This window comes from Triturus cristatus, chromosome 3_1 (assembly GCF_964204655.1).
Source record: "Triturus cristatus chromosome 3_1, aTriCri1.1, whole genome shotgun sequence".
NCBI classification, from domain to species: Eukaryota; Metazoa; Chordata; class Amphibia; order Caudata; family Salamandridae; genus Triturus; species Triturus cristatus.
The window spans coordinates 36,550,775-36,576,581 of NC_140583.1; the positions used below are offsets into that span (position 1 = coordinate 36,550,775).

Consider the following 25,807-nt stretch of genomic DNA (forward strand, 5'->3'; position numbering starts at 1 on the left):
CGTCCCACGCTGCGGGGCTACTGATGTGCTTTAATCCCTCCCCGGCGCTGCCTGATGACGATAATGGCAGGCGCCCGGGGCAAGGGATGCTAGGAATTGAAGTTTGTCGAGGCCGTTCCCCTCACGGCAACGGGAAATAGCGCTGGACTGCAGTGGAGATGTTTCCCCAAATGAACGCCGTTCCCCTCATGGTAGGTAGGTAGACTCCGTTATGGCACCAGGTAGGATGAGCGCGCATCCCGCGCTGCAGGGCTACTGATGTGCTTTAATCCCTCCCCGGCGCTGCCTGATGACGATAATGGCAGGCGCCCGGGGCTAGGGATGCTGGGAATTGAAGTTTGTCGAGGCCGTTCCCCTCACGGCAACGGGAAATAGCGCTGGACAGCAGTGGAGATGTTTCCCCAAATGAACGCCGTTCCCCTCATGGTAGGTAGGTAGACTTCGTTATGGCATCAGGTAGGATGAGCGCGCGTCCCGCGCTGCGGGGCTACTGATGTGCTTTAATCCCTACCCGGCGCTGCCTGATGACGATAATGGCAGGCGCCCGGGGCTAGGGATGCTGGGAATTGAAGTTTGTCGAGGCCGTTCCCCTCACGGCAACGGGAAATAGCACTGGACTGCAGTGGAGATGTTTCCCCAAATGAACGCCGTTCCCCTCACGGTAGGTAGGTAGACTCCGTTATGGCACCAGGTAGGATGAGCGCGCGTCCCCAGGTAATTGCATACAAACGTAGCAATCCCTTACGTCCATTCTTTTTACATATTCATACAACAATTTTGAAAACACATTGTTAGAAAAATCTGTTATTGACCTATCTTTATGTAAATAGTTTTTATTTATTCTAGTTGGAACTACCTTTTGAACTTTCCCTATATTAGTTATGTTATCACTATGTCCTTCTAAAGTATCTACAGTAACTTTAAATGAAATTAGCAGAGCAAGAATACTCCACAGAAGCATTAATAATCCTGTACAACAACACATTTTGCACCATCTTCTAAGGAAGGTTGATCTACTTTTGCTACTTTCTATGTTTGCCATCTTTCTAAATGAGCCGTGTCTTTTGACTTAGCCTCTTCTACTTCACAACTATTTTCTAACCCAAGGCTTCTAAGCACCTACGTTGGTCTACTAGTTTTTGTCTTTTTCAGTATTTTATTGTTTTTCCATCAGTAATTTTCTTATCTCATTCAGTTTGGCACCTCAAATGAACGCCGTTCCCCTCGCGGTAGGTAGGTAGACTCCGTTATGGCACCAGGTAGGATGAGCGCGCGTCCCACGCTGCGGGGCTACTGATGTGCTTTAATCCCTCCCCGGCGCTGCCTGATGACGATAATGGCAGGCGCCCGGGGCTAGGGATGCTGGGAATTGAAGTTTGTCGAGGCCGTTCCCCTCACGGCAACGGGAAATAGCGCTGGACTGCAGTGGAGATGTTTCCCCAAATGAACGCCGTTCCCCTCATGGTAGGTAGGTAGACTCCGTTATGGCACCAGGTAGGATGAGCGCGCATCCCGCGCTGCAGGGCTACTGATGTGCTTTAATCCCTCCCCGGCGCTGCCTGATGACGATAATGGCAGGCGCCCGGGGCTAGGGATGCTGGGAATTGAAGTTTGTCGAGGCCGTTCCCCTCACGGCAACGGGAAATAGCGCTGGACAGCAGTGGAGATGTTTCCCCAAATGAACGCCGTTCCCCTCACGGTAGGTAGGTAGACTCCGTTATGGCATCAGGTAGGATGAGCGCGCGTCCCGCGCTGCGGGGCTACTGATGTGCTTTAATCCCTACCCGGCGCTGCCTGATGACGATAATGGCAGGCGCCCGGGGCTAGGGATGCTGGGAATTGAAGTTTGTCGAGGCCGTTCCCCTCACGGCAACGGGAAATAGCACTGGACTGCAGTGGAGATGTTTCCCCAAATGAACGCCGTTCCCCTCACGGTAGGTAGGTAGACTCCGTTATGGCACCAGGTAGGATGAGCGCGCGTCCCCAGGTAATTGCATACAAACGTAGCAATCCCTTACGTCCATTCTTTTTACATATTCATACAACAATTTTGAAAACACATTGTTAGAAAAATCTGTTATTGACCTATCTTTATGTAAATAGTTTTTATTTATTCTAGTTGGAACTACCTTTTGAACTTTCCCTATATTAGTTATGTTATCACTATGCCCTTCTAATGTATCTACAGTAACTTTAAATGAAATTAGTAGAGCAAGAATACTCCAAAGAAGCATTAATAATCCTGTACAACAACAACACATTTTGCACCATCTTCTAAGGAAGGTTGATCTACTTTTGCTACTTTCTATGTTTGCCATCTTTCTAAAATGAGCCGTGTCTTTTGACTTAGCCTCTTCTACTTCACAACTAGTTTCTAACCCAAGGCTTCTAAGCACCTACGTTGGTCTACTAGTTTTTGTCTTTTTCAGTATTTTATTGTTTTTCCATCAGTAATTTTCTTATCTCATTCAGTTTGGCATCTCATCATCTTTCACTTTCCCTTCGTTTTCGACATACAGGTTGTGCTGAATATCCGCTTCTTCTCCAATATCGGACAAGATAACTCTCAGGATTTCCGATTCTTCGTCTTCCTCAACCACTTCCAGTACAACCACCTCTGGATTTCCTTGGCTATCCGCCCCTTCCTTCACTTCAGGCAGGGCCACATATGTCCATTCCGGTGATTTATACTTCTGGTTAGGTTTTCTTGTTCTTTTGTTTTCTTTGACTACTGTCTGTTTTTCTTCTTTCGATTTTTCCTGACTCGTTACTTCATTCACCTGTTCACCTCTTGGCGAATTTACACGTGTCAATCGATATCTCAGTCTCTTTATTTTGTTTGGCCACACCTCGTCTTTTGCCGCTCTTTTCAATTTACTCCCTTTATCATTCTTTTCAGTTCTCCAAGCTCTCTTTCTCAGAACTCGTCCTTCTGGTATTTCATCTTCGCTTTCCTCAGACTCCGTTTCAACTTGCTTTTTACCTTCAACGAGTTCTTTTTCCACCTATTTTGTTTTCCCTACTTCTGACCCTCCTCGAATATCCATCACGCAATCTTCCTGCTGACTACTTGTCCCTGCTTCTAACTGGATGTTGGAGTTCCCTACACCTCCTCGGGGGTCTTCCGCAATAATCTTTCCCTCTCTCTCTGTATCTGGCACCTGTCCATCTAAAGGTGTTGTTTCAGGTGGAATTTCTCTCAATCCTTCATCTGACACTTCCTTCTCACGGATTTCTTTTATTGTTTCTCCACTGTCCTTTTCTTTGTTCTTCCTTTGTTCTTTCTTGGATGAATGGGCTCTTGGTTCTGTCTCTGAGTCTGAACTGGATTCAGAAATCTGTAATCTTTTCCTCAGAGAGTTACTTCTGGGGACCAAAGTTAACCTTGGCTCTGTTTTCCCCCTTTCAGAGTTTTCTCCTTCCTTATCTTTTGGCTCTCGGTCATCTGACTCGGTACTGGATTCTGATTCATCAAAATACTCTTTTTCTTTACAGTCAACTGGATTTGGAATTCGCAAAGTATGACTTGCATGGATCCAGTTCTTCAATCCAGCACACTTCACAGCTGTTGTTGTAGTCAAGATGACTTGCCTTGGGTTTCCCCACCTGGGAACCAAACAGTTTCTTCTTCTGTGTACTTTTTTCCTTACCCAGTCCCCTGGGCTCAGATCATGAGCTGGCTTCTTTTCAAGAGTGGTGGCATCTGCTCCAACCTGATGAAACACAGAATGAACTGCGTCAGCCAGGCTTTTACAGTATTCCAATACCATGTCATCAGTTATTGTCATCAGCTTGTTGACTGGTATAAATACATGTCTCATTGCGCGTCCCATGAGGATTTCATGAGGACTCAAACCAGTAGTTCTGTCTGGTATTGATCTAATAGTCATGAGTACTAGAGGCAAGACATCGGGCCATTTCATACCTGTGGCTAAACACATTTTCCCTATTCTGTTTTTGATAGTACCATTCATTTGTTCTATTACACCAGAAGCCTCTGGTCGGTAGGCACAATGCAGTTTTTGTCGTACATTCAATGCTTCACAAATCAATTTTATGATTTCATTATGAAAATGTCCTCCTCTGTCTGATTCAATTGTTACTGGGAACCCAAACCTAGGTATAAATTCCCTCAACAATAATTTTGCCACTGTCATTCCATCATTTCTTCTTGTTGGGAACGCCTCTACCCACCTGGAGAATAGGCATACAATTACCAAAACATACCTCAACCTGTTACAAGGAGGCATCTCAATGAAATCTACTTGTATTCTGGTGAAAGGCCCTCCCTCTCGACCTATTGTTCCTAGACTCACCACTGTCTTTCTTCCGGGATTGTACTGCTGACAAATTAGACATCTTTGACAAATACTTTCTGCCACAAGCCTAAACTTGGCATTATACCAAGTCTGTTTAAAAGACCTAATCATGGCGTCTCTCTCTATATGTCCCTGTCCATGATACATCCGTGCCATGGCAGACATCATGCTATCAGGCATAACTGGTCTTCCATCTCGATAGACCCACACATGATCTTTCTCTCTTGGTGCACATCCTGCTTTTACCCACTGTTTTACTTCTTCCTCTCCTGCTTCTTCCTGCAATTGTCTTACCTCATCCCATGTTCCCACAGTGTTAGTAAACATTGGGAAACAAGAAATCATTTCCTTTTCCTTTGCCCGATTGATTGAATTCTGATTTCGTGCACAATACTGTGCCATGTCATTGGCGAATTTATTTCCAGTGGCAATGTAATCACCACTGTGACTATGAGCAGCACATTTTACCACAGCCAATTGTCTAGGCAGCTGTATTGCCTCAAGCAACTTTCCAACCACTTCAGCATTCTTAATCGGAGTCCCACTTGAGGTCAGAAAACCTCTTTGCAGCCAAATTTGGCTGAAATCATGGACCACCCTGTAGCCATACTGGCTATCAGTTATCACAGTCACTCTCACACTTTTCCCAACCTTACATGCTCTGGTCAGGGCGATAAGTTCAGCTACTCGGGCCGACCTTACTCCTTTCAAATAGGATGCTTCAATCACTGCTGCAACTGTACATACCGCATATGCTGCACTCAGCACTCCATCATCTGTTCTCAAACAAGATCCATCAACAAACATGACACAATCACTTTCTGGTAAAGGGTCATCTTTTATGTCAGGTCTTGGTTTTGTACAAAAATCAAGTACATCCAAACAACCATGATCTGCTTCATCTCTTACGTCCACATGCTCTACATCAGGCAACAATGTTGAAGGATTCACATTCACGCATCTCACAAGACTCACATTTGTTGCGCCCAAAATGATCTTTTCATACTTAGTCAGTCGGCTGTGCGTCCTATACTGAGTACGACTCCTTGTTAAAAGAATTACCACATCATGAGGCACAAACACTTTCACAGGGTATCCCATCACAATTCCTCCACTCTGTTCCAAACTTCGACATGTAGCAGCTACTGATTTCAGACACCCAGGAAGGGCTACAGCTACTGGGTCCAACATGGATGAAAAATATGCAATTGGTTTCCTCAGTTTTCCATGCTTCTGCACTAGAACAGAGAGACCACATCCATTTCTCTCACTGCAATACAACTCGAACTCCTTATCGTAGTCAGGCATACCTAACGCTGGAGCTTCACACAATCCTTCTCTTAACTTCTTGAATGCTGCCAACTCCTCTTTGTTCAAATCAATCGGATCTCTCACATCACTTCTTGTCAGACGTACCAAAGGTTTTGCAATCAATGAAAAATTGCCTATCCATTGACGACAATATCCAACCATTCCCAAAAACATTCTCACTTCTCTTTGGGTCATTGGTGGACTCATTCTTTTTATGATCCTGATTCTATCTATGGTTATTTTCCTGTGTCCTTTCTCAATGCTGTGTCCCAAATATTGGACTTCTTTCTTACAAAATTGTAATTTCGATGGTGACTCTTTTAGTCCTCCATCTGCCAAATGATTCAGCAAAGCTACCGTGTCTACCTCACAAGCTTCACGAGTTTTCGATGCCACAAGTAGGTCATCGATATACTGGACTGGTACTGAATTTTCAGGCATTTCTAGACTTTCCAAAGACTTTTTCAGTAGCTGATTAAATATTGAGGGGCTTTCTGTATACCCCTGTGGAATTCGGCACCACGCCAAAATACGCTCACCAAAACGAAATGCAAAAATTTGCTGACTGTCATGGTGCAATGGGATGGAAAAGAAAGCATGGCACAAATCAATCACTGTGTACCATTCTGTGTCATGAGGAATCTGATATAAAATCACATATGGATTCGGTACAATGGGACAACATGGTACAACAATTTTGTTTATCTTTCTCAGATCTTGCACTAGTCTAAACTTCCCACTAGGTTTTTTCAATCCCATTATTGGTGAATTACATGGGCTACTCATTATTTCTCTCAAAATTCCTTGTTTTATCATTTTCTCAATCACTAGTGTAACTCCTTCAATTATTCAGGGGTAAATTTATATTGTGGGACATTTGGATAACATACTCCTTCTTTTACAGTTATCTTTACTGGATCTGCATTCCTCATCAATCCTACATCTTCTCCTGCGAAGTCCCAAACTTCTGCTTTTACTGATTGTTTCAATTATTTTGGTAGTTCGTCAGGGTTGAATACAGCACATGTTCCTGTAACCTCTTTCTCTCTGTTTGCCATTGTCATTTTATACAACACATCATCATCTGGGGTTTCAAAGGCTATTCCATCTGGAGTACAAAATATAGTGCAATTCATCTTGCACAATAAATCCCTACCTAACAAGTTCACAGGACTAGTGTCACACACTACGAATCTGTGCATTTCAGAAAATTTCCCTATACTAACTTTCACTGGTTCTGTAAGGTAAGTTTTAATCTGTCTGTTGGAGACCCCAACTACTTGGATCGTTTAATCCGGGAGAGGAAGATTCTTAACATCAGCTGATCTAACAGTTGATCGAGTAGCACCAGTATCCACTAGGAAAGTAATATTTTCATTATTAACTTTTCCATCTACGAAAGGTCCTGTCTGGTCTACTTCTAGAGTTGCACCAAGTACGCACTCCTCTTCCTCCCTTCGGCACCGTCAATAACCCTCTTCTGAATCGCTTTCATCGCGTTGTAGCCAATACTGCGAAGCAGCGCTAGTGCGTTGCGGCTTATTTACCTGTTCTTCGTTGTAGAATCCATTCTCCTTACTATATTTCTGGCAATTTTTGTTCTGTGGAAAAGGTAGTTTTGGCACCCGATTCTGTTGTGTTACACCCTGCTGTTGTCGTTGCTGTTGACCATTCACCTCATTCTGCACCTGTGGATTCAAGGATGAATTTTCATCATTAGTACTTGGTGGATTCTTACACTCGGATTTCCAATGCCTTATCCTACCGCAATTATGACGCGGAAATTTCTTTTTAGCTTCCTCAATATTCCCTTTATATTTCCCAGGATTAAATCTTTGTTTTGACCCAGCTTGTTCCACTAATTGTGCTTCCTGTCTCTCTGCTACTTTTACCTGTGCCCACATTTCCTTCTCTTTTAGTTTTCGCTGTTTTGCTTCAATTTCATCACTGAAATATTTAGCATGTCTCAATACTTCGTCTAATTTCTTGTTTTGCCAATCTACCGTATGATGTATGATCCTTTCACTAATTTCTGGAAGAAGACCATATACAAACCTGTATATGAAATGACTCAAATCCATGTCACTCAAATTTTCATCTCCACTGAATTGTTTAAAGTCTAAAATTAACCTCTCATAATAGGCATGTACTGATTATTTGCTTTCTTGATGTGTTCTGTCAATTTTCACCCAATCTGTCTCTTTAGGGGGTACCTTGTTCTTCGAGAATGCCATAACCTGTTCGTATTTCTTCATTACCTCAGGGTCTGGAGCTCCTGTCTTAGGATCCCTTGGGTATTCCAGTGTCGGCCAATCTATTACTATTTTATATTCTGTCCATAGATCTGCTGGTACAATTATGTCAAACAGGCTATTCAGATCAATCCACAATGCTTTGGATAATTTCACAAATCTGTCCACCTGTCTATACCACTCGACGGGTTTTTCAAGCAGTCGAGGGAAGTCATTCGTAAATAACAAAATATCCTGTCTAGTCCATGGGACATGCATATATCCTCCTCCCGGAATCTCTCTCATAGGGTATTCTGTCACAACCTTCTCTTTCTCTCTTACAGGATAAGCTGAAAACGTTTTGTCTGAAACTTCGTCTCGCTTACGATACCATCTGCTCTTCCATTTGTCCACATCTCCCCATTTTCTCAACAAAATAATTATATCCTTAATCTGACCTATTCGTCCTGTGGTATTCATGTTTTCAATGTCTTTTTCGGTGAAATCTACTCGATAGGGTTTCTGTAAGGCTTTTATCTTTTCAATATCAATACCCATCTCATTTGCCACTTCTTCTAATCTTTCATGAAGACTTTTTGCTCACCATGTTACGCTTTTGCACAGAAATACCAATTCCTCATCTTGGTACGTTTTTAACTTCTCTGTCGGGATAGTTCCTACTATTAATTCTTCCAGTTACAATTGTAATTTAGCTACATCTATTGACTGGGATTCTTTGTCTTTCTTTTGCAAGCTTCTCAACCATTCACTCAAGTCTTCTGTTGATGGTCCTACTGGCTTCTCTACATTTCCTTGTCCAAAATCTTTTTGAGTTTCTGACATTGTCTCTATCATTGTCATACGTTTCTCTGCACAGTTCTGACCTACAAACAGGTTGTTTGAAAAATTCGATTCAATCATACTCATAGTCTGTCTCCATGGATTCTCACTCTGACTCATTCTTGGTTGTTCAACCAGCTTACTACTTTTATAAGGGACTGTCAAACAATGTTCGCTGTCTTTCTGTTTGTCAAAACTAGGCATTACTGGACCTATCGTTACTGGTAGAGTTACCGCTTCCAGATTCTTAGTCAATTCTCTTATTTTCTCCATTAATTCTAGGGTTGTTTTGGCTAATTCTGCTGAATTTTCTCCATCCAAATTTCCTCCAGACTTCTTTTCTACCTCTTTAGTAGGATTGTTTTTTCCCAAATCTTGGAACTCTGGTTCCAATTTTATGATTCGTACCATTTCTTTCATTGGGGCACTTGGAGTTAATATTTCTGGTTCTGGTCGGTATGGTGGTGGATTCATATAGAACATATCATCAAGAACATCATCCTCTGACTCATTCACTCCATACCCTTTCGTCTCCACATTATGCCTCTTTTCTACACACTTTCGTCCTTCATTCTCTCCTGCAGCTCTGACGGGAAACAAACCCTCAGTCATACTCGCATTCCACCACCTTTTCATTCGATCATCATGCGTCTCATGTCCGTCCGATCTGCCAAACAAGTACCTATATCCTCTACCATTTCTCCGTCTTTCTCGGTCATGCATTTCGTCTTCCCATTCCGTCAAAGCCTCGAATTGAGTCGGTCTAGGTCTCGGTTCTAAATTCATCATTTTCTCTCTCAAATTTCTCAAAACAGCCAAATTAAATGAACCATGTTCTGGAAAAGCTAACACTCCGTCCTTCTCAGTGTATTTAACCCAGTTGTCTAACCAAATGCAGGTATGCTACCCATATTTCGCAATCATTAAGGATGCAGGGGTTTTCGGTGGAGGAAGTAACTGTCCTTCCCTAGTTATGATCGGTTTATCCTTCTTAAACCACTTCTTAATTTTACCTAACCATGACTTTTTCTCCTTTTCTGGTGGATCGTAATACATTTTCCTTTCTTTCCTGTCTCACTAGTTTCTCCCTACGACTGTACCACTACTCTGTCCAATCGCAGCGCGACTCACACTAACGCACCAATCCGGAGCGTCTACGTCACTGTCACAATTCTCAAATCACAGCGAGACTCACACTAACGCTCCAATAGGGAGCGTTTTACGTCACCCTGTATTTCTCCACTCCTAGCGCGGCGCACACTAACGCACCAATCCGGAGCGTTTTGCAGTTCTGACCGACTGTCCAATCCCAGCGCGGTCGTTCTGACGTCAGCAGCCGCTGTGGCAGCTCCTGTCTACTCCTCCTTTACAAAAGCCGCTGTAAGTTTTTGTTTCAATTGCTACAATTCTGTTAGTAACAACATAAAAACATCTCCATTGTCCGCTTCGCTAACCAAAAAATAGCAATAAACCTTTCTCACGAGATTTCCGTCTTTCCCGAGAGCAGCGCTTACCTCTGCCCTACTACGGAATCGTTACTTCCGTTGATAAAGTAGCACATCCCTCTACTTCACCCTCCTAACAAGCATTAGCTAACAGTTTCTCTAGTATTTAAGACACATACATACATATGCATCAACGTAGGCTTTTGCGATTCCTTAACTGCGATTATTAAGGAATCGTAATTAAGGAATTGCAAAAGCCTATGCATGTAGGAATCACTAAAGAAATAGCGATTCCTACACATTCCTTAATTGCGACTCGCAAATTGCGAGTCGCAATTAAGGAATGCCGTCCCATTCATTCCTATGAGCCTCTAGGCCCATAGGAATGAATTGAATTGGAGATTGCATGAGCAATTTGCGAGTACCAGTAGGTACTCGCAAATTGCTCAGGCTATTTCTAGGGTGCAAGGGTGTCAAAATGACATCCTATTGCACCCCTGAAATTGATCTGTGCACATATGTTGCACACACACATGCCCTAAGGGCATGTGTGTGCGCAACATGAAACTTTGAAAAATGCACAAAAGTGCATTTTTCAAAGTTTTTGCAAATTACCATGAAGTCCAACTTCATGGTAATTTGCTCCCCTTATTAGCGAAACCGCAATTTGTTTTACTTTAATGCATTGCATTTATGGAATCTCAATTTGGGATTGCTTAAATGCAATCGCAATTTAAGTAATCGCAATTTAGAGATTCCTTAAATTGAGATTTTTGCATTTGGGATGATGCATCCCAAATGCAAAAATACCGGTCGCAAAGGGGCAGTTTCTGAGAATCTGCCCGTTTGCGACCGGTTTTTCCTTTGTGGCATGTGCCTGATAGTTGGAGACCCAATGCTCCTGAGAAATAAACCCAGAGTGTCACAATTAACCTGAATGCTATCTTGTTCTCACACTTTCACACTAGAAAATGTAGTACATTCTCACAGAACCCTGTCTTTCCCGAGAACAGCGAACAGTCTGTTCTACTACAGAATTATGACATACGTTAACAAAGCAGCGCTTCCCTCTACTTTGTCCTTCTAGCAAGTTCAGAGAATACCTATTACCTTTCCAGTGATAAGCATTATCGGAATGCCAGTTGGATCCCTGGTACCTAAGGCCAGAATTTCACAGGTAACCTTCGCTATCATACACAATTCTCTCACACAGAAAATGTCTCTAATGGCAACACACGGCGATGTCACCGAATCGAACCCAGACAATGCGTCGAGCAACTTCAATCATCACACGTTTTCTCCTGTGTACCTACAGGATAACAACAATTCCGTCTTTCCCGAGAACAGCGCTTACCTCTGCTCTATTACGGAACCGTTACATACTTCCGACTTCCTACATCCCAGAAGCCGTGCAAACAACATAAAACTCAACACGACTCACCATAGAGTGTTAGTACATAAACCAATATCAATAACCAATAATCAATAAGCTATTTACAAGCAATAATCACCAAACCAAAACAATAAAAACCATCGTCTTGCTACCAGAAAACTGTTGCAGCGCGGAGCGTCAAATACCCCCTTCGGCACAGACCAACTACCTCGGCATCCAATTCACTCAAATACTTTAATTGGTGGGACCCATAACACCAATATACTTACACTCTGTTGATCTGTTTTTCTGAGGGAAAATACGCTTCCCAACGCTGACCTGAGAGTAATACCTTTACCTTACCCTTAAACACATTGCCCTCAGACTCCTAAGATATCCCTCTCATAAGGAGATGGATCATTTAGTTGTTATATTTGATTTTAATGAATAATGCTCGTCTATCTATACATTACTTCTTTACCACATTTCTCTTATTCAAATAATCGACACAACACATTTGTCAATTAATCAAATATTCTTTATCTAAATTATATTGCAAGAAAATTAGAAATCATCATCATCAGCATTTCAGAGCATCATATTTACTATTCTGGCTAAAGTCGTCCTCTAAGTCAATCAGTCAAAGTAGAATTTATTCAGCAAAGTTAGGCCGCAAGTCAGTCTTTCAAAGATTCAGGATAACAGCTGTCCAGCAGTGTCACCGTCCTCTCCGTCAGCATAACGTCAGGAAATCGAGTTCGTCATAGAAGAGCAAGCGCCATCAGTTCAATTCCTACCTACTTTTATAATGAAAATAATATCAAAAAGTATCAAGATCGGGGTTTAGAGAGTCTGGATTGGTCAACTTGGGGTCGTGAGGTGAAGTTCTCACATAGTCCGCAATATGAAGTCATCGCACTTGCTGGTTCCGGTTTTTAAATTGAGCTTTGTCTTTTGTCTTGGATGGGTTCCCGGAGCGTCCTTGAAGGGTACATGTTCTCCCGGGGTCAGGTCCAGGCCACTGCTGCTGGCGGTGACGCCTGCGCACTTCACCCAGAACCTCGTGTTGTCAGGGCAGTCACGTTTTACGTCTCGTTCAGCCATCTTGTTTAGGCCGAAATGGTCAACTTAAGCAAAAGAAACACAAAAACGTAATTAAACATAGAAATGACTAATAAAATGTTATCCCCTTGCTAATACCCAAATTTGTGTGTATTTATCTAGCAGAAGCAACACTCAGAGCGGTTTATACTCACTGAATAAAGCACAAATCACAAATACATCACCAAAGCAACATATAACATGCAATATTCTAATTTTCTACTATTAATATGCGTACACAAGTTTAATTCACAATTAATATAGCCATGCAAAGTGCAATTCCCACGTGTAATTCTTTTGTTAATATAGTTGGTGAGTTATCACTTCAAACAAATTAATAATATTACAATTAATTGATTATTCGGATTAATATAAACATGCAGAATGGGAGGGTATACAAAATGTTGTACTACCCGCTCCAGCAGGTCTCTATGTAGATGATGTCTGGAGGTGAACAGTTCTCTCCGAGGCTTTCTATGTAGATGTTTTCTGGTGGGGAACAGTTCTCTCTGTAGATCTCTTTGTAGATGTCTGGTGGGGAACAGCTCTCTCTGTAGGTCTCTTTGTAGATGTTGTCTGGTGAAGAACAATTCTCTCTGTAGCTCTCTATGTAGATGTTGTCTGGTGGTGAACAGTTCTCTCTGTAGCACTGTATGTAGATGTTGTCTGGTGGTGAACAGTTCTCTCTGTTGCTTTTTGTAGACATTGTCTGGTTGTGAAAAGTTCTTTCTGTAGCTCTCTATGTAGATGTCGTTTGGTGGTGAACAGTTCTCTCAATGTAGACATCTGGTAGTGAACAGTTCTCACTGTAGCTCTCTATGTAGACATTGTCTGGTGTGAACAGTTCTTTCTGTAGGTCTCTATCTAGACGTTGTCTGGTTGTGAACAGTTCTCACTGCAGCTCTCTATGTAGATGTTTTCTGGTTGTGAACACCTCTCTCTAACTCTATGTAGTTATTTTCTTGTGGTGAAGAGTTCTCTCTGTGGCTCTCTATGTGATGTTGTCTGGTGGTGAACAGTTCTCTCTGTGGGTCTCTATGTAGACATTGTCTGGTGTGAACAGTTCTCTCTGAGGCTCTCTATGTAGACATTGTCTGGTGGTGAATGGTTCTCTGTAGCTCTCTGTGTAGTTGTCTGGTGATTAACAGTTCTCTTTGTACCTCCCTGTAGATTTTGACCGTGTGTTGAACAGATTTCCCTGTAGCTCTCTATGTAGATGGTGTCTGCGGGTGAACAGTTCTGTTTATAACTCTCTTTGTAGAGGTTGTCTGGTGGTGAACAGTTCTCTCTGTTGGTCTCAATGTAGATTATGCCTGGGGGTGAACAGTTCTCTCTGTGGATCTCTATGCTGATGTTGTCTGGTGGTGAACAGTTCTTTCTGTAGACGTTTTCTGGTGGTGAACAGTTCTCTCTGTAGGTCTCCATGTAGACGTTGTCTGGTGGTGAACAGTTCTCTCTGTAGGTCTCTAAGTAAACGTTGTCTGGTGGTGAACAGTTCTCTCTGTACCTCCCTGTAGATGTTGACCGTGTGGTGAACAGTTCTCTCTGTAGGTCTCTATGTAGATGTTGTCTGGTGGTGAACACTTCTCTCTGTAGGTCTCCATGTAGACGTTGTCTGGTGGTGAACAGTTCTCTCTGTAGCTCTCTATGTAGATGTTGTCTGGTGGTGAACACTTCTCTCTGTAGGTCTCCATGTAGACGTTGTCTGGTGGTGAACAGTTCTCTCTGTAGCTCTCTATGTAGACGTTGTCTGGTGGTGAACAGCTCTCTCAGTAGGTCCCTATGTAGATGTTGTCTGGTGGTGAACAGGTCTCTCTGTAGCTCTCTATGTGGATGTTATCTGGTGGTGAACAGTTCTCTCTGTAGGTCTCTATATAGATATTGTCTGGTGGTGAACAATTCTCTCTTTAGGTCTCTATGTAGATGTTGTCTGGTGGTGAACACTTCTCTCTGTAGGTCTCCATGCAGACGTTGTCTGGTGTTGAACAGTTCTCTCTGTAGCTCTCTATGTAGACGTTGTCTGGTGGTGAACAGTTCTCTCTGTACCTCCCTGTAGATGTTGACTGTGTGTTGAATAGTTCTCTCTGTACCTCCCTGTAGATATTGACCGTGTGGTGAACAAGTCTCTCTGTAGCTCTCTATGTAGACGTTGTCTTGTAGTTAACAGTTCTCTCTGTAGCTCTCTATGTAGATGTTGTCTAATGGTGATCAAGTCTCTCTGTAGCTCTCTATGTAGACTTTGTCTTGTAGTTAACAGTTCTCTCCGTAGCTTTCTATGTAGATGTTGTCTGGTGGTGAACAGTTCTCTCTGTAGCTCTCTATGTAAATGTTATCTGGTGGTGAACAGTTCTCTCTGTAGGTCTCTATGTAGATGTTGTCTTGTTGTGAACAGTTCTCTCTGTAGCTCTCTATGTAGACATTGTCTGGTGGGGTTATATGTCGGAACCACATAGGCATTTACCACACCTGCCTTAACAACGCAGTCCGAACCACAAATACAATTTATACCTGCTGGGCATCTTAGGCCAACTTAACAGTGCGTGCTCAGCCATTGATTGTATACCAGCTGGGGAGTGTGTATCCAGTCACTGAGTGTAGGTCAAACAGGCAGTGTGCACTACCTGGACAGTGTGTGTCCAGCTGGCAAATGTATTCCATCTGGGCAGTGTACGTCAGCTCGAGAGTGTGTGTTCTGCCAGTAGGTGTAGGGGAACCAGGCAGTGTATGCCAGCTGGAGGTTTTGTGCCCAGTGGGTAGAGAGCTGATGCTTTGGATGGATCAGTGAATAAATGCTCTTTCCCCCACAGTGCATCCGGATCTGGGACCTGGATTCCGGTCGATGCCTGAAGGTGATGTGGCCCACCAGCCCGGATGAGATGCCCACTGTAGCTATCATGGGCCTCTCGGTGGCCAAGGGCTACCTGGTGTGCTGCGCTGGCTCCTGGATATGGCTGTATCACGTGGAGAGCTGCAAGTGCCTGAGGACCTACAGGCACAACGAGAAAAGGTGAGCGAAGTCTGTATAAATGTTCTGATTTTATCTGCAGTTTATGAACATCACAGCAGCCTCCATTTCACTAATGACAAACACCACAACAGCCTAATTTTCACTAATGAGAAAGACAACAACAGCCTCCTTTTCACTGATGATAAAGACCACATCAGCCTCCTTTTCACTGATGATAAAGACCACATCAGTCTTTGTTTCACTGATGGTGAGCACCCTAGCAGCCTCCTTTCACTGATGATAAACAGCACAACAGCCTCCTATTTGTTGATCATAAACACTGCAACAACCTTAGTTTCACTGATAAAAACACTACAACAACCTTAGTTTCACTTAGGAAAAACACAACACAAGCCTCCTTTTTATTGATGATAACCATCAAAGCATCCTCCTTTTCACTGATGACAAACACTACAACAGCCTTTGTTTCACTAATGATGAGCACCACAGCAGTATTAGTTTCACTAATGACAAACACCACAGAAGCCTCTGTTTCACTATTGACAAACACCACAAAAGCCTTCTTTTCTCTGACGAGAAGCACCACAGCAGCCTCCTTTTCACTGATGATAAAGACAAGAGCAGCCTCCTTTTCACTGATGAGAAACACCACAGCAGCCTCCTTTTCACTTATTACAAACACGACAGCAGCCTCCTTTTCACTTATGACAACCATGACACCAGCCTCCTCCTTTTCACTGATGAGAAGCACCACAGCAGCCTCCTTTTCATGTATGACAAACACAACAACAGCCTCCTTTTCACTTATGACAAACACGACAGCAGCCTCCTTTTCACTGATGAGAAGCAACACAGCAGCCTCCTTTTCACTTATGACAAACACGACAGCAGTCTCCTTTTCACTGATGCTAAGCACCACAGCAGCTGTAGTTTCACTAATAAGCACCACAGCAACCTACATTTTAGTGATGAGCACCACAGCAGCCTTAGTTTCACTAATGACGAACACCACACCAGCCTCCATTTCACTGATTACAAACACAACAGCAGCCTTCGTTTCACTGATGATAAGCACTACAGCAGCCTTAGTTTCACTAATGACGAACACCACACCAGCCTCCTTTTCACTGATTACAAACACAACAGCAGCCTTCATTTCACTGATGATAAGCACAACAGCAGCCTCCATTTTACTAATGATAAGCACTACAGCAGCCTTTGTTTCACTAATGATAAGCGCTACAGCAGCCTTTGTTTCACTAATGACAAATACCACAGCAACCTCCTTTTCACTGATGATAAAGACCACATCAACCTCCTTTTCACTGATGATAAAGAGCACATCAGTCTTTGTTTCACTGATGAATCAGCACCCTAGCTGCCTCCTTTCACTGATGATAAACAGCACAACAGCCTCCTATTTTATTAATCATAAACACTGCAAAAGCCTTCGTTTCACTGATTAAAAACACTACAACAACCTTAGTTTCATTTAGGAAAAACACCACAAAAGCCTCCTTTTTACTGATGATAAACACCAAAGCATTCTCGTTTTCACTGATGACAAACACTACAACAGCCTTCGTTTCACTAATGATAAACACCACAGCAGCCTTCTTTTCACTGATGAGCACCACAGCAGTATTAGTTTCATTAATGACAAACACCACAGATGCCTCCGTTTCACTAATCACAAACACCACAGAAGCCTCCGTTTCACTGATGACAAACACCACAGAAGCCTCCTTTTCACTGATGACAAACGCTACAACAGCCTTCTTTTCACTGATGAGCACCACAGCAGTATTAGTTTCATTAATGACAAACACCACAAATGCCTCCGTTTCACTAATCACAAACACCACAGAAGCCTCCGTTTCACTAATCACAAACACCACAGAAGCCTCCTTTTCACTGATGACAAACGCTACAAAAGCCTTCTTTTCACTGATGAGCACCACAGCAGTATTAGTTTCATTAATGACAAACACCACAGATGCCTCCGTTTCACTAATCACAAACACCACAGAAGCCTCCGTTTCACTGATGACAAACACCACAGAAGCCTCCTTTTCACTGATGACAAACGCTACAACAGCCTTCTTTTCACTGATGAGCACCACAGCAGTATTAGTTTCATTAATGACAAACACCACAGATGCCTCCGTTTCACTAATCACAAACACCACAGAAGCCTCCGTTTCACTGATGACAAACACCACAGAAGCCTCCTTTTCACTGATGACAAACGCTACAACAGCCTTCTTTTCACTGATGAGCACCACAGCAGTATTAGTTTCATTAATGACAAACACCACAGATGCATCTGTTTCACTAATCACAAACACCACAGAAGCCTCCGTTTCACTAATCACAAACACCACAGAAGCCTCCGTTTCACTGATGACAAACACCACAGAAGCCTCCTTTTCACTGATGATAAACACAACAGCAGCCTCTTTTTCATTAATGAGAAGCACCACAACTGCCTCCTTTTCACTTATGACAAACACAACAGCAGTCCCCTTTTGACTGATGCTGAAGCAGCACAGCAGCCGTAGTTTCACTAATGATAAGCACCACAGCAGCCGTAGTTTCACTAATGATAAGCACCACAGCAGCCTACGTTTTACTGATGAGCACCACAGCAGCCTTAGTTTCACTAATGACGAACACCACAGCAGCCTTCGTTTCACTGATGATAAGCACCAAGCAGCCTTTGTTTCACTGATGACAAGACCAGTGATGGATGGGCGGAGGTATGCTATGTTTTATACTATGTTATCTTGATTTCTACAGGGCAATAATCTCGCGAGAGGGTATCCAGGTGCTTGGGCAGGTGTGTAGGTGCTTATTCAAAGAGCCAGGTCTTCAGCTTCTTGCGGAATCAAGAAGTGAGGAAGTGGCTCTGGTGTGTTGAGGGAGGTCATTCCATGTCTTGAATGCGATGGAGGAGAATGAGCGATGTGATGATAATGAAGGATATTGTGGCATACCATGTAACATTATGTTTGCAGAGTATCATGTAATGGCATGGGAGGTTCTGTGTTGTGTTATGCCACGTTACTTTATTTATGTTATTCCTTATTGCATGGCACAGTATGTTATGCTATGGTATTTTGATGAATAGTCTTGCTATATTATGGGCAGGTATCCTATGTTTTGGTATGTAATGGTATGTCAGTTAAGGTGCAGTGTGGTATGTCATGAAGTTGAACGCTGTGATGTAACATGTTAACTTCTAGAGCGAATGTGATACTTTTTCAGGTCGAGCTTCAAGCTGTTGTTTTCTCTTCTCTGAGCCCTGGCACACCCACTAGTTGCCAGTGGTTGTTTCATGGGGCATTTAGAAATGGTGGTCTGCTATTGGTGCATGTCTGTAAATGTGCCTTCTTTGCCTGGTTTGCTCTCTTTCTGGCGATTTCACTCAGAGAATGCTCTGTTTGGCCATCACACTGTACCGCGTGTGATGGCCCCTGCTCCCTCCTCCTGTATGGGCAATTGAAACAATGATAACAACAGACTTCGGTTCCCTTCTAACTTCCCCAAGCTGTGAGGTGCCTTCGAGCTGTTTTGCATCCTAATTTACAAGCAGTGCCAGTGACAGGCAGACAAACAGGGCTTGTCAGCTGCTGTGTCCGGGTTTATAGCTGGCTGTTCAGAAAGAGCCTTGCTGGGGATTTCTCCACCTAGCCCCCCCCCCCCCCCACCCACTCCCAAAAGCTAGACTTCAGAGATGGTGCTATTTTAAAAGGATTCCCCTTGAACGGAATCTTAAGGCATTTATTTGCGTGCAAAATTGGGCATCTTGAGCTGCCGTACCCTTCCCAGTACCAGGCGCCCCCCCCCTCCAACCCCCCCCCCCCCCAACCCCATACTCCCTCACCCCTCACTTCTGGAGCCCCGAACTTCAAGACACATCCTGCGGGGTCGCAGCGGGGGATGCGTGCCCATGAACCCCCTGCAGATCACACCCACCTTTACCCCTCGGCCAGGAAGGAAGCAGCCCCCGCTAAGACATTTGAAGGAGCGAAGGCAGACCGATGCCGAGGCGCTGCTAGGCGGGCCAGGAGGCGTGTTCGCCGGTGTCTGTGAAATCCAGGGGGTCACAGAATGTTTGTCCGGAGCCCCACACGATGCTGTGCCTGCTTGTTTTTGTAAAAACAGATATCCCAGGAAGCCACAAATTGAGGGTCAAGGCGAGAAGGGTGAAGTCATTAGGGAAAGAATAATGAAACGCAAAGTCTGGAGGTCAAATTATACATTTACTTTAAACAAAGACCTCTGCCCTGCAAAGAAATTGGCTACAAAGACCAATGTAACAGTAAATCGATTCTGGTTTTCTGAAATGGCCACAAAGAGGCTGCATTTTCAAATTAAAGCCATGCAGCAGCGATCCCTGTGGAGCCGCGAATATCGGGATAGTAAGGTAAAACAACTCCGGTGTTCTGTCTACTAGCAGTTCAACTCATAACATAGCAGAGAGAGGGTTAGTGTGCCTGCTGCAGAGCGCATCATGCAGCTCACAGAGTTGTATTTATGTGGATAGCTTGGTGGGTTACTGCTTTTGACAGAGATATCCTTTTGTTTCTTGCAATCCTTAAACTGCAGCCCTCACACTATAGCACAGTGAGCTATAAACCGGACCAAGGATCTGCAGGCGAACTGCAAGGTGTGGCTGTAGAACCTTATTGTTTTTTTGCTCAATCTCTCATTGTCCTAAGCTTGCTAAAAACACTCCTTTAGCTTCTAATAAAGTCTTATTTGTACAGACATCATCTCCAATGGTCAATTCATCTCATTGGATACCATTACCTCTTGTGACTAGTCCGACCACCACTGCATCCTCTTTTATATTAACAGGGAGGTTTCTTTGAGGAAGGCCCAACCAACGAAATCAAAGATCTGGAAAAGGGACCTCAGAACTATCAATTCTGTTGAACTAGCAGCCCACTGTAAACCTGCCCTCATCTCCAAAGCTAACCTGTTTGAGGTTCAGTTACTCACTGACTTTTACAACACTACCATCTCTAACATCATGGATGACATTGCACCTCTCCCAAAAAAAAATGCCTCAACAGAAATATCCAAACTGTGGTTTAACGACAATTTAAACTCTGAATGCCGCAACCTTAGGGAAGTTGAACAATCCTGGAAACCCATTCCCTTCTCGGACCAACTAAAACTCCTTAGAGATGTTAGGAGCTCCTACAACAAACCAATCAAGAGCACTAAGGCTGATTACTTTAGAATCAACTTGATCAGGCCGCTAACCGCCCCAAGAAACCTTTCGAGCTGGTCAAACAGTAATCAGTGGTAGCTCCTCTGATTCGGGAGGCGCCCACCCTCATGCAACAAACTCGCCGCTTTCTTCACAGAGAAAGCAAGTTTCATCAACTTTGAACTCGCTTCTAAAAAACCTCTTTGAGAAGCTCAAACCTAGCGGCTTGAACACCAAAAACAGTGCATCATGGGGCACCTTCAATCCCCTCAATGAAAAAGACATCAACAAGATTCTTCAGAGTATCAACCCATCTAATCATTTCAGCGACCCGTTGCCTCCTTCCATCTTCAAAGAAATCAAGAACGTCCTCATCCCCACCTGGACAAGGATTGTAAACGCTTCACTGTCACAGGGCTCGTTTCCAGAGTGCTTAAAAGCAGCTCAGGTATCATCCATACAAAAAAACTAATGCTGATAGGGCTGACTTTAGCAACTTCCGCCCTATCTCCAACATCCCCACCCTAGCCAAACTCCTAGAAAAATGCATCCAATCCCAACTCTGTGCGCACATAGAGAATTTCAAACTCCCAGACTAGAATCAATCTAGCTTTCGGAGGGGTCATAGCACTGAATCGGCTCTCATTCACGTGATGGATGACATTTTAAAAATGCTCGACCAAAATGAATCCTGCCTCCTCATCCTCCTTGACCTTTCCTCCGCTTTCGACACAGTAAATCAAGATAACCTCATTTCCATTCTGAAGAACAGGATGGGCTTCTCTGGTTGGAATGTTTCTCGTCTTTCCTCCACCACAGATCACAAAGAGTTAAGGTGAACCACACTCTCTCCCAGCCCTCTCCAGTAATCATGGGGTCCCCCAACGGTCCGCCCTATCTCCTTCAACCTATTCTTGGAACCTTTAGCTAATACACTAAATTCCATCAACATTCTCTTCCATATGTATGTGGACGATACACAACTTTATTTGAAACTCTCCTCCCCGGACAACATCATCTCACTCAACTCTATCCTAACGTCTACGCAAAACTGGTTAACCGAGAAACACCTCCGCTCAACACCTCCAATGCAGAATTCCTTCTCATCTCTCCTCCGAACCACAACCCAAGCCAGACCTTTGGTTGAATCACCTCACTGCCTTCAACTGCTCCCCCCTCATTATAGATTCTGCGAAATCTCTCGCAATCCCCCTGGACAAGCATCTGAACATGAAGAATCATATCGGCAATGTGTGTACGGGAGCTAATCACTTGATGAGGACACTCAGAAATATCAAACCATTCCTTGCACAATCTGACTTCAAGCAGGTAGTCCATGCGCTTGTGTTGCCGAGACTTGACTATGGCAGCGATATGCTCTGTGGTCTCCCCAAATATACCTTGGCTCCACTAAGGGCATCTCTGAACGCTGCGGCTAGGCTGGTTACAGTTACCAAAAGAAACGCGCACATATCCCCAATCCTAAAATCCCTTAAATGGTTTCCTTACGAAGTGTGAATTCAGCTAAAGATGGCTTGTCTAGCACACAAAGCCCACGATCTCAAAACACTCAGTTACCTAGCGCAAAAACTTGAACTATCCGGGGGTAGTAGACCCTCAAGAAGTGCGAACTCTTTCCTCTTGAGACCACAAATCTATAGCAAAAAGAGAACCTGCCAACGAGCCTTCTCCGGCGCTGCCCCAAAGATCTGGAACTCCCTTCCTCTGGAAGTACGCAGAATCTCCTCCACGGCTGCTTTGAAACTGGTAGTCAAAAGATTCCTAATGAACACGTTTTTACCCTAAATGGCTTATGATCACCTGCTCGAAGTATCTGATCCCACAACTGTTAGACCTTCATTTGATGCTACTCTCCCTCACCTCATTGTTTGCTCCCTTCTTAGCCCGCTATGTTTTAGCTGTTGTTTTTTTCTCCTTTGACCCCTTGGTACTGTAATTATTCATGTTTATTATGCTTTTTTGCCAATATTGCATTTATTACCTTCCTTCCTTTTGTAAAGCGCTCTGATATATTTCGAGATCGTGTTCGTGCTGTATAAAACTTTATAAATAAACAGACAACCCCAGTCACTGGGTGAAGTTTCTGTTTCTGTCAACCATGCGCCCTTAACATTTAAGGCCGACCAGAACGAACAATATGCAACTCCGACACCTTATAACTCTGGAATTAGCAGATTCGAAGCCTGTGGCATTTTTTTACATAATTATAGATTTGCAGCATTTGCCACATGATCCATCATCTGCTACATAATCTGCAGATTTTAACAAAATAATTGTTTCTACTTCAAACGGTACTAAAACACAGCAACACGTGGTGCTGCGCAGTGGAAGGCCCTTTGTAAAGCTTGACTAGTCCCCTTTCTGCGGCTTATTGCTGTATTTGGCTGTGAAATTGGTACTAATGAGGTCCAACCAATGCCCAGACAGTGTTAACAAGTGTAACAAGCATTTGCAATGCAATAGGTCTCGCATGTTTTAGAGTTAGAGCTATTGGCATTGTAATGTCAAGGTTTTTTACTTATGTGTTTTGAAGTGAAGTGGATGTATCTGATGGCTATTGCGTGTTTTACAATGCATCTAAAATGATGGTATCTGGGAAATTGAATGTGGCGAGACGTGCCAGGCTCAGACTGCAGCTCTCCGAGGCACATGTGATAAACACCACCTGTCTTTTAGAATGCCTTTCTCAGGGAAACCAAAAACGAATTCCAAAAGAGAGGCATGTCAGCTGTAACAGACTGGTTTACTGTGCCATTTTTATTCTACTATTTAAGATGTATGTTGCACTAACCTGTGAGTATACTGCCGTAATTCCCTTGTACTATAGAAGCTTTTCACGCGTGAATATATTTGGAGCCCTAAATACCGTATTTCTGTAGCGTGTCTCCTGATTGGCTTGCACCACATGCTGTTGATCCTTTTTGATATATCCCTGGCAGTTTCAAAGCTTAGACCTAATCTGACAAACACCACCTACCTTAAAACCATGAAAATGGTCACACATAGTGATCACTTAGGAGACAAGTTCCTCGTTTGTGTCACCTAAAGTAGATATAGAAATCATCAATGATCCTCGCCCAGCAGGACCTCAATATCGTCAACACCTGTAATGAAAGCAGTGCCTGCTTGGGTAAGGGGTCTAGTCATGAAGACATGGAGCTTTCATGTGCCGTTAGGGTGCGGTAAGGACCTTTAGCTTCCTTCCGATGATGCACCGGTCTCAGACTGTTCACTCCGTCTGCTCATACTTTGCAAAGTGAGGCTTAGCAGTCTGCTCCTTGCTAGACCAGCACTTTCAATAGCACTTTCTAAGTCCTCCCTACCCCGCCTGCAGCTCGTTAAAAATATAGGGGCTTATTTACAAGCCCCATGCGCCACTTTTGCGTCACTTTTCCCATGTTAAAAATGACGCAAAAGTGGCGCAAGGGGCTTGTAAATCTGCCCTATACCTTCACTTTCAGCCATGCTAAATCGCTGCTCCAGAAATGGTGGTAGATTCCTGAAATCGACGCTTGCAGTTGTGGTCACTGGACCATCCGCCAACCTCTAAATGATTGCCTTAATTAAGCTCGGAGGCAGGATCTTCTTGGCCCTCGGTGTGCCACTCCCTGCCAGTCAATGCCAGCCACGCTTAGGCTTATGTCTCACTTTGACGGATCTCACAAACCTCATAAAAGGTAGTTTACATCTGCATTTGTGTAAGCCTAGGGTTTTATTACTGCTATACTCCCCAAATGTTAATGTTTCTTAGGTTTCTTTTTTTCTAAAAAAAATATCCCAGCAGTCGCATAAGTAATAAAATCAAATCCACAAAGCAAGAAATGGGTGCCGTGCCACAGGCTGTTACTAAGTGCCCTTGTGGTGTTGTAAAGGGGCCTCTATTGGCCATATAAGGTTCTGCACCCTTACTTATGCTACGCAGCGATATTTATTAACATAAAAAAAAAACTAAAAAACATTATTATTTGCAACGCCATTATCTCAAACTTTTAGCAATGCGAGACCTTTGCATTGCAAATGCTTGTTTTTTTTATTACTGATATTTCATATACTTTAATTTTTTAACAGTGGAGAAAGAGCTCCCAATGCCACTGGTGTTTCATTTCTCATTTTAAAATTAAATCAAAGTAAAGTGAATGAAAGCCTACAAGTCTATGCAAACTCCACGTAATCAGGCTGTTTGCAAACAAATGTACTGCAGAGCTTACAAAATATAAGCGCCCATAATTGGACGACACATTTGGAAGGCAGTGGTCTCGCGAGGAAAGCAGCCCACGAGGCCCTCATCTGCAACCAGCACACATTAGTAGCTGCCATTAGAGGCCTGCAGACTTCTCTTCACACACAGATGATAATAAGGGAGTAAAGTAATGAAGTGAATCATCTCACGTCAGGCGAAGCACCTGGACCAGAAACAGTAATTAATGAAAACTGGGAAGACGCCGTCTCCGCGCTAGAAACAGAAATGAACAAACATGCAAGATGGCGCTCAGACCAGGCCATCTTCCTGGAATGGGATCCTTGGGGATAGCACTCCGTTGGAGAACAAGCATTGGCAAATCCAGCGGGTCTAGCCTTCGGGACCTGTTGGTTTTGTCAGTACCTTTTGGTGACGCTGTACAGCATTGGCGAAATGTTCAGTGCAGCATGCGCAAAAGAAAAAAAAATACAAAAAGGCGCGATGCCGTAGCCACATTAGCGGGGTCATCATGACTTGCCCACTTTTTTAATTTCAATTTTAAGCCATTTACGAACAACAATTAAATACAGCTTTTTAGAGGCGGTGGCAGATTCAGCAAATTTGTCCCACCCAACAAAAAATGAAAAACAATAATCATTGTAAAAAAATGTAGGGGTTGTTGCGGTGGGCTGTGGAGGTGCAGTGGGTGGGAGAAGCAATGGGTAGTGTGGGTGGGGATGGGAAAGCAGCACACGGGTGGTTGCGGTGGGCTGTGGAGGTGCGGTTGGTGTGGTTGGT

General features: G+C 43.6%; 1 protein-coding gene across 2 annotated transcripts in view; it reads left to right on the top strand.

Moving 5' to 3' along the window:
* LOC146859654 (uncharacterized) overlaps positions 1–25,807 on the top strand; it is a 481,453-nt gene that overhangs the window by 386,581 nt on the left and 69,065 nt on the right. For both annotated transcript variants that reach the window (XM_085646710.1, XM_085646711.1), the window contains exon 15: positions 15,427–15,626. In XM_085646710.1, coding sequence (XP_085502836.1) covers positions 15,427–15,626 — 200 coding nt within the window. The remainder of the gene's footprint in view (positions 1–15,426; positions 15,627–25,807) is intronic.